Source organism: Ursus maritimus, unplaced genomic scaffold (assembly GCF_017311325.1).
Source record: "Ursus maritimus isolate PB19 unplaced genomic scaffold, ASM1731132v1 scaffold_2, whole genome shotgun sequence".
In the NCBI taxonomy this organism is placed as follows: Eukaryota; Metazoa; Chordata; class Mammalia; order Carnivora; family Ursidae; genus Ursus; species Ursus maritimus.
In genome coordinates this window covers 42,670,184-42,682,373 of record NW_024424452.1, presented here as the reverse complement: position 1 = coordinate 42,682,373, position 12,190 = coordinate 42,670,184, and the positions used below count along the sequence as shown (strand labels likewise).

The following is a 12,190-nucleotide window of genomic DNA, read 5'->3' as shown; positions in this document are numbered from 1 at the left end:
CAGAACCTCCATAGTGTGTTCCAGAGTGGCTGACCAATTCCATTCCTACCAACAGTGTGCAAGGGTCTTTTTTCTTGACATCCTCCTCAATATTTGTTTCTTGTGTTTTTTCCCATTTTTTGTAAATTAACCAGTGTGACAGGTGTAAGGTGATGTCTCGTTGTGGTTTTGATTTGCATTTCCCTGATGATCAGTGATGATGAGAATCTTTTCATCTGCATGTTGGACATCTGAATATCTTCTTTGGAGAAATGTCTCTTCAGGTCTTCTGTCATAGGGTAGTTCTGTTTTTAACTTTTTGAAGAACATCCATGCTGTTTTCCAGAGTGGCTACACCAGTTTTCATCCCCACCAACAGTGTAAGAATGCCGCCCTTTCTCCGCATCCACACCAACATCTGCTGTTTCCTCTGTTGTTAATTTTAGCCATTCTGACAGGTGTGAGGTGATATATCATTGTAGCTTTCATTTGTATTTCCCTGGCGATCAGTGATGTTGAGCTTCTTTTCAGGAGTCTGCCGGCCATCTGCATGTCTTCTTCAGAAAAAGGTCTGTTCATGCTTTCTGCCCATTTCTTAACTAGATTATTAGTTTTACGGGTGTTGATTTTGGTAACTTTTTTCTAGATTTTGGATACTAAACCTTTATCGGATATGTCATTTTTCAAATATCTTCTTCCATTCTGTAGGTTACCTTTCAGGTTTATTGATCATTTCTTTTGCTGTACAGAGGTTTTTATCTTGATGATGTCCCAATAGTTTCTTTTTCTATTCTTTCCCTTGCCCCAGGAGACTTATCTAGTAAGAAATTTCTACAGCCCATATTAAAGAGGTTGCTGCCTGTGTCCTCCTCTAGGATTTTCATGGCTTCCTCTCTCACATTTAGGTCTTTCATCCATTTTGAATTTATTTTTGAGTATGATATAAGAAAGTGGTCCAGTTTCATTCTTCTGCATGTTGCTGTCCAGTTTTCCCAACACTATCTGTTGAAGAGATAGTCTTTTTTCCATTGGATATTCTTTCCTGCTTTCTCAAAGATCGGTTGGCCATAGAGTTGTGGGTCCATTTCTGGGCTCTCCATTCTGTTCCATTGTTCTATGTGTCTGTTTTTCTGCCAGTACCACACCATCTTGATGACTAGAGCTCTGCAATATAGCTTGAATTCCAGAATCATGATGCCTCAAGCTTTGCTTTTTCTTTTTCAAAATTGCTTTGGCTATTTGGAGTCTTTTCTAGTTCCACACAAATTTAAGTTTGTTTGTTCCAGCTCTGTGAAAAATGCTGATTGGTGGGGCAGGGAAATGGCACCAAGCCCCTCTCTTGTCCATAGAGAAGGGATTCCTTGATCCTGATCTCAAGGAAGCCCTCCCAGAAGAGCGAGCAATCTCCCCTTGTGTGTTCCAGGTGTCCCTCAGATCCCACCGTCACCCTATCTGTGCCCTAACCTTCTGCCCACCAGGCAACACAGCGGCCTTGTGCTCCATCCCAGGCAGGCTTGCTGAGTTTTAAACCTCCAAACATTAGGAACCTGGCATGACAGGTACCCATGCTGGTTGCCTGGGACAGGGTCTCCCCACACTGGGACTGGTGCAGGTTTGTCCCAGACGGGCACTTGCACTGAAGCACAGGGGCATGGACTTTCTAGTAAAGTGCAGCAAAGAACCTGTGTCCAGGTTAGCCACATGTGGCACATGTGTCTCAGTGTCAGTGCTCTGGGGTGGGGGAGGGTAATGTTGCCGACCAGCTCTTTTGTCCCCAGAGAGGTGGCGCCATCTCTCCCAGATGAACCGGAAAGGGGGAGACTCACTCTATCCCATGTGTCCCAGGGGATCCTCAGATCATGCTGTCTGTCCCCAGACTTCTGCTCTCCTTCTCCACAAGAGCACAGCAGTGCCTACTGGGCTCCACATTGGCCATGCTTCGGACCTCTAACTCTAGTCCTTGAGCCCCACTGATTGTAAATTTCACAAAAAATCAACCCCTCTTGTTTTCCCGGTCAATGGCTGTGGAAAAGTTTCTTCCTTGTGTGATACCCTGGGTTCTCCCCACTCTCTCTCTCACTCTCTCTCTTCCTCCTCTGTATGAGACCAGGGCTCCCTACCCTCCGCAGAACCCATAATTGTATCTCTCCAAAAGCATGACTCCCCACCTCCAACCTTCCATGATGTGGCCTCTTGTCTCCCTGTGGTTGTGCAGTTTATTCTGTCAGTCCTCAGGTGGATATCTTGGGTGTTCAGAATGATTTGATATTTACCTATCTGTGTTCTAGGGTCGAGGCAAGCTTGGGGTCCTACTACTCCACCATATTAGCTCCTCCCCCTGATCCTCTTGTTTTGTTTTTTCTTTTCTTTATCTTTCTTGCGGTGAGAACACTTTATATCTATGCACTTAGCAAATTTCACATATACAATTTCTCTGCCTTCTTGCATGCTGATTTCATCCTCAGGCTTGCTTCTCTGGTGCTGAAAAACCAATTGTACTTATTTCCATCTTTATACCCTGCACCTTATCATCCAGGATAGGAGAGAGCATCTCTTTCCCCTCCATCGACCACAAGAATCAGACTTCATGGAACCTGTGCCACCTAGAGTAGCTGTCTGGCCCTGCACCATCCCTCTGGGTGAGGATGAGTGGCATCTGTCTGATGATTGGCCTGAACCGCAGCTTACCTGTCTATCCTTAAGCCTGTCTCATTGTCAAGGGTGCATTCTCCTGATGGCCTCAGGCTGATCAGAGCCCAGAGCTGCTCATGAGGGTGGAGTCAACCAACCGAGAACTACATGGTGGCCATGCAAGGATGACAAGGTGGCCTGGAAGTTAGAGAAACAGCCAAGCAGGCTGACCCAGGCAGGAAGACTGTGGAAGCCCCATGATTTGCTTCTCCCCTTCCCATATATTCACCTTTGCCACATCTTCCATTTCAATGATATTTTTCAGAAATATTCACATGTGGGCTGAGAACTTGCATGTGGTCCTTTTGAACATTCTCCTGCCCTGGTCGCCTCCCTCAGCCCCTAAACAAAGTAGAACTGAGTTCCTTTCCCCTACATCGACCCACATTAGCTCCTGTATTAAGAAAATAGAAACACAATGAAAAAGGTAAACAAATCAGGAAAGCAAAACTTTCAGGCTCCGAAGACACGAAAGACCTTTTCCTCCCCACTACTTGACACTCAAAATGTCCCAGCTACATGGCCAGGGCTTGAGAATGGTTTGTTGAGTTAATTAATGAAACTGAGAGTAACTGAAGTCTAGCCATGGACGTCTTCACACGCACTGCCATGGGGGTCGTCGCTCACAAAGGTCCATCTTCATTATTCACGGAGTCTGTCTGTGCTGATTGGCCTGCTACTGACGTGGCTTTGTAACCCCCAGACACATGAGCTCGCCACTATTTGCAGAGGCAGGGAGAGGGGCCTGAAAAGTGTCATCCACCTTATGTGTTGCCTGGTGAGACTGAACCAGATCCCCTCTGCCTTCCCATGTTTATTCCCACACTGTAAACACTTTCTTGCTCATGGCCCATTTGGTGCCACATTTTCTGAATTAAATGCTCTTTCTTGGGACGCCTGGGTGGCGCAGTCGTTAACCGTCTGCCTTCGGCTCAGGGCGTGATCCCGGCATTCCGGGATCGAGTCCCACATCGGGCTCCTCCGCGGGGAGCCTGCTTCTTCCTCTCCCACTCCGCTGCTGTGTTCCCTCTCGCTGGCTGTCTCTCTGTCACATAAATAAATTAAAAAATCTTTAAAAAAAAATAAATGCTCTTTCTTGGTGATTTTAGTATTTAAAAAGTTTGTGAAGCCCAGAGCTTCAGGGCTAAATGCTGTCCTAAGCACAAGAAGGTGGAATGTGCCTCATGACAAAACACGTGTGCAGGTGCGGCTCGCTCAGGCTTCCTATGCAGAGCTGTGGGCCATGAGGTCAGAGGTAATGAATTACCAATTAGTGAATCCAGGAAAAGGAATAGGACATTCATGACACCTATGTGGAGTCACTCCAGAGAGTGCCAAAGTAACACCTAGACACTAGGATAACACCAAGGAGAAGGGGAGAAAGAAACTACACTTGCGGATTCAGGAGATGATGACTATTTCTCGTTTGTTTCTAAAAGCACCATGGGCAACAGCTGTGGGGCTAAACCCAAAGACGCTGGTGATCACAGTTCCCAAGCTGGGAAATGTTGCGCTTCTGAGCTAGTATTTCAGCATAGGGAAATATGGCACGCAATGAATTATTTAGAAATACATATATATTATCATATGGTTTCACTCATTTATGGAACATAAGAACTAGGAAGATCGGTAGGGGAAGAAAGGGATAAAGAAAGGGGGGGTAATCAGAAGGGGGAATGAAACATGAGAGACTATGGACTCTGGGAAACTGAGGGCTTCAGAGGGGAGTGGGGTGGGGGAATGGGATAGGCTGGTGGTGGGTATTAAGGAGGGCACGTTTTGCATGGTGCCCTGGGTGTTATAAGCAACTAATGAGTCATGGAACTTTACATCAAAAACCAGGGATGTCTGGTGACTAACATAATGTAATAAAAAATATTATTAAAAAATTTTTAAAATAGAAATGCATATATATTAAGAAGCTGTCTTTAAGCAGAAACACACATGAATCCAGGCTGTGTACTCACCAGTTGGAAAGTGTTGTACACAGAGGCTCCTTGGAACCCAACCCCAGATGTCCCCCAGGAGCCATGGCTCCGTGTCCGTGACCTCAGGGACGGTAACACGGCAGTCATGAATGCCAGGGGCACCGTATGCATGCTCCTTGCTGGGTCCACATTCACTCCTGAGCACAACACTCCGGTTTTCTTTCCTGGAGCGTGTCATTTTTGTACAGAGACACACGGGCACGGCTACGTCTCAGGCATCACCTTATTCAGTGCCTCTCACATTTGATGACTCTGTGAACTCCCTGCCGACTTTGCTAAAAGGCGAGGTGTGATTCCGCGAGTCTCAGCTGAGACCAAGACCCTATATTTCTAACAAACCCAAGGTGACCGCTCTGCTGCTGTCCCTGAGCCCCACGAACAGCAAGCCTCCTGCCTTCCTGTTTGGATTCAGAACACTGGGAGCAACAGCTCGGCTCGAATAGCTGTCTGCAGTAAATAACTGGCATGTTCACAGGTAAAACTGTGTTTCTCCTCAGGGCCTCAGAGATGACACAAGGAACCATGACGACGTGAAGTCCCTTGGTCAAATGGGAAGACTTGTAACAAGAAGAGCATCAAACATCTTAACGACTATAAACAGGTCGGGAGGGAAAAGAAGAAAACCTATAAATTGGGCAAAAATCCAACAGAGGTTTTTACTGGGCACATATTCCAGGTGAGACACCTTGCCAAGGATGCAAATAGTTGAAAACAAAACAACAAAACAAAACAAAACATGGACTTTGATCTCAAGAGGCCTAAGCATTAGAAGGAGAGAAGGGACCTCACTGGGGACAACACTGGGTGGGGTCAGAAATAGATTTGCCAAAGTGCAACGAGACGTTGAGGGAATTTTCACCAGGCAGACACTGCGTCCACTGGTAAATCAGGGAAGGCTCTGAGGAACTGAGATTTGATGCCTGACGTCCCATGCGGGTGCTGGGACTTTATTCCACCAGAATTCAATTTTGAATTTTAAAGTCCCAGAATCAGCTCACAAGCAAATCCCAGTAAATTACACTGAGCTTATACTGACAGCAGATCGTTAAGCAGAACTGAAGGACAAAGCTGCACACAGACAGTTGCAAGGACGTTACTACTGAGCTGGGTTTAGGTAAGTACTGGAGGCTGGGCTGCTGGGATCTCGCTCAGAACGGAGGTCAGTGCATGGACATCTCCAGTGTGTTTTCCTGGGAGGAACAGAGGAGGAGTCAGTCTGCAGCAGGTGGCGGTGAGGACTGCAGGGGGGCAGGGTACTGGGAGCAGGAGGGCTGAGGACAGACTGAAAGGTGGGGAGACACATGGGAAAGAGCAGGAAGGTGGCTCCAGAGACTCACCAGCGCTTCCAGAGCCACAGCGCCAGACCTGCCAGAAGCACCACGGGCACTATCACTGCCAGGAAGACCAAGCCCGTGGAGTGGGGCTGCTCTGTGGGTTTGGAGCACAGACGGTATCACTTCCCATCCACCCCAGGTTGACCTGCACCTCCCTGGTCCTCTTTGCTCCTGTCACCCTCTGCCTCACCAACTGCCCTTCCTCCTCTCTCTTCTCCCATCCCTCCTCAGAGATGGACCTTCACCCAACCCTCTGCATCCCCCACATCTAGAGGGCCCCCACCTTTAGCTCTCTATCCCTTGGTTTACTGATTTTAGTCATTTTTGGTCTAGAATCCCTAGCAACCCAAATTTTTCATCTGCTTCTCATCCTCTGCTCTAACACCAACCACCCCGTTTCGCAGCCAGGTCTAGCTCTTTCTCACCCCAGTAGAGGACCATGTCCTGGCCTCCTAGACTGCTGTGTCTCACTCGGCAGGACAGGCCAGCTGCCTCCGTGGCTTTCACATCCAAGGACATCTGAAGATACCACGTCCCATCAGCATGGGGCAGGACATCGCCTCGCTGGGTGTCCTGCTGCTCCTGCTCACCCCGCATCCACATCACCCACACGGGCTTGGGGTAGAAGCCAGAGACGTGGCACACCAGCAGCAGATGGCCGGGACCGGGACTGGGGCCAGCGGACAGCCAGGCCTCTGGCCTCACTGCAGACACAGGAGATATTCACAGACTGAGAGGGTAGATCTTCACATCACTTTAAATAATCACATCTTTCTACCTCTAGAATCCTGTCACCAACCACCCCCCCCCCGGCTCCTTCCTTGAGGGAATAATGCAAATTTAGGAGTGCAGAGTAGAGAATTCATGGAGGGTGGGAGCAGGACTGACCTTGTCGCTGGAGATCTGCCTTCCCCGCATCAAGAAGACTCAAGAGGAACTGGGGGCAGGAGTCACTAAAGAGTGTGTGTAGTCCCTCATTGAACACATGGTACTGATTGAATAGTTTGCAGACCTCCTGAGCCCTACTTCCTCCCTCTGGAGATGGCCACCATGTCAAGTTCTGGAAGCTCACGAGATCTGCCCCTTGATAAGCAATCCGCACGAATCCTACTGATGCTTCCCCAAAGTGTAGCTCACAGCCTTCTGACAGCTGCACCTGAAATGGATCTGGGGAAGAGAAGTTGTGAGTTACAGGACAGGGGGAGTGAAGGAGATGAAATAAGATGAGTGGAATCCCTGAAGGGCAGAAGCAGAGGGGAAAGTTCATGGGATTGGAGGGAATGGAGTACATTTTGGGTTAACAGAGGCTCACACAAAGAGGAAGTTGTAGTCACTGGAGGCAGAGGAAGAGGTGAATGATAGAGGAAGGAACAAAGGTTGGGGGAGAGACATGAAGTGTGTGGGCAGAGGATAGGGAAGGGCTCGCAGGAGATCTGGGGATAAAAACAATCCAGGCTTAAGGGAGTTTAGTGCGGTACCGGGAAAGCATGGACAGACTTTGCTGCTAGGATTGAATGGGGAGAAAAGCATAGTTCAATCGTCAGTCACAGAGTGAGGGACCAGGGGGTGCCTGGTTGGAGGCCAGGGAAAGTGGTGGTCATGGGAGACAAGACACACACACACCTGCCACCTCCATCCCTCCTTCCCTGAGGAAACTGAACTTACATTCAAGCTGCCAGTGTCGGACATGGTCTTGAAACACTTGACGTAATCCAATGTAGTATGTGTACAACAACTTCTCCAATTTCCTCAGCTGCTCAGTGCTCCAGTTGCCCCTGGACCAAGGCCAAAGGAAAATGAAAGCGCCAGTCTTGTTGTCCCAGCCATGAGTCTGCAGCTCATCCAGCCAAGCTGAACCCATATTCTGTGTCCGGAAATGGTTGTAAAAGGATGAAGTCAGGATGATTCGGAGGGAGATTGGCTCCTGGAAGCCTGTGGAAAAAGAACAGATTGACTTTGGAAGAGGAGGTCATTGGGAAAGAGAGAGAAAGGAGAAGAAGGTGGCAGAGAGGGGAACCAAAATCTGGAGGACAGGAAGACATGGCTGTCTCAGGAGACATGTGCTGCCCCAGAGCCCCCGACTTCATACTCACCCTTCAGAAGAGCACAGGGCACTGGAGTCAGGGACGCTCAGGGAGGAACCGGGCTGGCACTCTCCCTCCCCAGCTATCTGGTGGGGACCCACTCCACAAATGGTCACATACACTCACGAACAAACACATTTACAAACTCTTACAAATTTACACAACTTTACACACTCTTACACAAACATACACAGATACAAATGCACACGTGTGTACAGACACAGAAACACTCATACATGCATATACAAACACAGACATATAGGCACACGCAGAGTTGCACACCTATACACAAATACACACAAACTCATACATGCTTACACACATATGCACACATACAGACACACAGGCATATGTACACACATCACACACGCATGCACCCACAGGGCAGGGCCGGAGGTCTCACCATCTTCACTGTCACCACCTGCGAGGAGAACCGCCAGCAGCACAAGTTGCAGGAACAGCATCGTACTTGCAGATGTTCTTTCTTTCTCTTAGAAAGTAGGTCTTTGACGTCTGTTCTACCCAACCTACCCTAGACACAGCACCTCTCTTCTGACTTCCTTCTCCGAGCACAAGCCTTCCCTGAATCTCTGCGACAATGCAATTGTGCTCCTCCCTCCACTCTGGACACCTACTCAGACTCTCACTTCCCCTCCTGCTCTGACTCTCCTTCTGGCTTCCACCTTCTCCCCGTCACCAGCTTCCATCCTGCTCCCTCTCCCCTAGTTCAAATGCTACATAACAACAGTCCTGTGTGGCGTGGAAAAGTCACTCCACCTGTCGTGCCTTCTCTTCTCATCCAGACAGTAACCCATAAAAACACACAGCTCCCTGCACCCAGCACTGGAACCTGCTGTCAATGGGGCAGCACCCCTTCTTGCAGATAGAGGGGAGCTCTGAAGAGTGGTATAAATGGGAGGTTTGTGTAGGAAGGAAGGTGGCAAAAGAAGAGAAAGGAGTGTTTCAGGGAAGGTCACATTGCCTTAATTGGTAAAGCAGGGAATCTTACCATGCAGATGACCTCCCCTCCTTGGGGGTGGAGACGGCCCATGTGACAGAGTAGCTCCCTAGTGAACATTTCTGGGGCGGTGGGAACCATAGTTAGGTTAGGGATTAAACAAGACTAGGGGACTTGGCCTGGACCAAGGTGCCATTTTAGGCCTCTGGGTTTCTTTTTAACAGTTGTCCTATTTGCTTGTCCAGATTCCCCCATGATTCCTTGCGTAACAGTATCAGCAACCACCAGTTCACCGTGATTCTTAGGGGGAACCAGTAGCCATCACAGAGACCACAGGACATTGAAACATCTGCAGAATACCTCCCTTCATTCAGACTTGCATTAATATATATTCACTCACCAGTCACGTAGCACCTGCCTGGATGCAAGCACCGTGCTACACTCGTGAAAATACAGTGTTCGCAGAGCAATCACTGTATGCAAGGAGCTTTTCTTCTACTTGGGAAGAAAAACCATAAATGAAGAACCATGCGTTTTGGTGTGCTGAGTTTTATTATAATGTGCAAACTCTAGACAAACACACGCCTGCCGGAAAGAATATAATCTAAAGTGGTGACCCTTGCTGATGTTCGCTCACTCAGAATCTTGACTCACTGTTGGGCCCCAGGTGTTTCTACTCCGTTGCGAACCCCACATCTAACTGAGGGCCTGGCAAGTGGGAGGTGCTCCCTAATTATTTTTCAATTATTGAATAATTCAGTTCCGGGATCCACTTACTCTTAAATATTATGGAGATCTTCAACATAAAACTTCTTTAAGCATCACAAAGTCTTAGTGGTAATCCTACTGGATGAAATGAGAGTCTTACACATTTCTTCTTGAGAATAAAGCCATATGCCAATAATCAGGAGGTTTACACAGAGAGTCCCGCTATAAATCTCCTCTTCCTTGTCATACAAAAAAACATGAGCATTTGTAGCAGGTGAAGTTAGTAGAGTGTTCTAAAATCACGTATCCAGATTCCCTTCTTAGTGTTCCTGCTCGAATGTTCTATGCTTGTCTTATCATGATCTGGCCTCTTCTAGACATGACGACCTTCCTCTTTCATGGTGTTCTTAAGTGTCTAAAGGCTCCTCGATATTTCTTTGTGCTTTATGTCTGGATAAATGTGTTTGAGCTATTTGTCTTGTTGTGTCTTGGCTAACAAGTAAACAGAAGTAATCTCAGGCTAATGTTAAAAAGATAATATTTTTTTGGAAATAGTCAATTGGAATATAGAGAGAGCTCCCTCCCATAGTTAAGATTTTGAAAAGCAGGATAATCAAAATCATGTCTTTGAATCCATCAGAGCTAAAGGATCAGGGCAACTTGTTAACCTGAAATCCTGGGACAAACAGACTCCTCCAAGGAAATAGGAGATGCGAACCCTTGCTTTCTTGGGGCAGTTGCTCTATAAGTCAGAAAGAAGAATTCAGCTAAAAATGTTAACCAATGACTGAGGTTAGCATGAGCACCTGGGTCCCTGAGAGTCACAGACTCAGGAAATCCGCTGTATCTCTAGGCTTTTTTCAGTCAACCTCACCGGGAGATCCTAACAGATTGGGGTCCAGACAACTGCTCTTTCCTAGTGCAAACCTGAGGCCTGCAAGGACCTGCTGCCTGAGAAGGGCAGAAGGCCACCATCTGCAAAACGAATGAAGCCTTCCCCAGGTATGGGAAGGGCAGGGAACCCCACTGCCTCAGGGCACAGGTGAAGACACAGGGCTGCTGGGGGAAAGGGTTCCTGCGGGGAGAGACAGTCACACACCCTGTCCCAGACCAAGAGGTTCCATCTGCTGAGGGAAAGGTGGGAACCCTTAGAAGGCCCAACCCCAAAACTGAAAAACAAAGCACCTGGCTGAGGATGAAATGAACCAGAACAGAACTAGTGTCCCGCTCTCTGTCCCAAGCTGGCTGGCCAGCAGGGTACCAAGAGCTGCTCTGCTGGTGGCGGGGCAAGAGTCTGAAGTTACATCCCCATGAGGCTCTTCCTCTTAGAAAAAGGAAATCACAGACCCAAAAAATGGTGTCGTGTAGACCCAGTTCCCACACTGGGGCTTCACACTGGGACTTCCTACCCAATCTAATTACAGTTTCAACCTCCCCAGATTTTGTCCTTAACCACTCAGGCAGGAAACTCTTCTTTCCACCAGCACTACTGAATCTGTCACCTGGGTCCTCTCCATCCCCCACAGGCAGATGAGGTCATGTGTGTCATAAGACCTCTTACTTTTCTCCAAGAAAACAGGTCTGACTCCTCAAACAATGCTCTCTTGCTACTAACTCCCTGGCCCCAACCTCTCTCTACAAAAACCTTCCATTCTGTAAACTCCTCTGAGCGCTCCCCTGTGTGCCAGATGGGGAGTCTCCTGATTCATGGATCACCTAATAAAGCCAATTAGATCTTCACATATATGCGGTGGACGTTTCTTATCGAACAGTTCTGGAGTTTGACTCTGGGTGATTAATGTAGACGTGAGAAAGGAAGGAGCTTGGAGGAAGAGATTATTCCTCATATCTTAAACATCGGCACACAGAGCTGCTTCTCATACCTGTTGGGACCACTCTCAGAATACGTTTACCATACAAATAGGAAAAGCTGAATAAGTGAGGAAATGAATGATGAATGGATGTATTGTGTCAAGAAGAATCCCATGGTGGGGCGCCTGGGTGGCACAGCGGTTAAGCGTCTGCCTTCGGCTCAGGGCGTCATCCCGGCATTATGGGATCGAGCCCCACATCAGGCTCCTCCGCTATGAGCCTGCTTCTTCCTCTCCCACTCCCCCTGCTTGTGTTCCCTCTCTCGCTGGCTGTCTCTATCTCTGTCGAATAAATAAATAAAATCTTAAAAAAAAAAAAAAGAAGAATTCCATGGAAAATTTCTTACATTTTGGGTATTTAACTGTCTTCGCCATGACACTTCCTGGTCTGTTACATGTGCAGCTTTTCCTTTCATCTGTAGGAAAACACTGGATTGTAAATATTTGTCAGTCACTAATCAGCAGCAGACCCAGCACCTCAATTCCTGACCAGTGTTTTGTTAGAAATCCATAAAAACACCCAGGACAAGGATTGCTCCAGATGTCAGGGCTAACACACAGACAGGCAAGGACTGTC

General features: G+C 47.8%; 1 protein-coding gene across 4 annotated transcripts in view; it reads right to left on the bottom strand.

Annotated features, from left to right (window-relative positions):
* The window catches only part of LOC103672081 (T-cell surface glycoprotein CD1a-like), a 29,748-nt gene extending 21,095 nt beyond the window's left edge, over positions 1-8,653 (bottom strand). The window contains exons 1-6 of one of the 4 annotated variants that reach the window (XM_008700752.2): positions 8,480-8,653; positions 7,658-7,924; positions 6,881-7,159; positions 6,418-6,696; positions 5,996-6,023; positions 5,290-5,848 (exon numbers count right to left, since the gene is read on the bottom strand). In XM_008700752.2, coding sequence (XP_008698974.1) covers positions 5,755-5,848; positions 5,996-6,023; positions 6,418-6,696; positions 6,881-7,159; positions 7,658-7,924; positions 8,480-8,540 — 1,008 coding nt within the window. In that variant the 5' untranslated portion in view covers positions 8,541-8,653 and the 3' untranslated portion in view covers positions 5,290-5,754. Of the gene's footprint in view, positions 1-5,289; positions 5,849-5,995; positions 6,087-6,417; positions 6,697-6,880; positions 7,160-7,657; positions 7,925-8,479 lie in introns of those variants that run through there. The other 3 variants (XM_008700751.2, XM_040635878.1, XM_040635879.1) reach the window with 3 other exon arrangements.
* Positions 8,654-12,190: the final 3,537 nt, after the last annotated feature.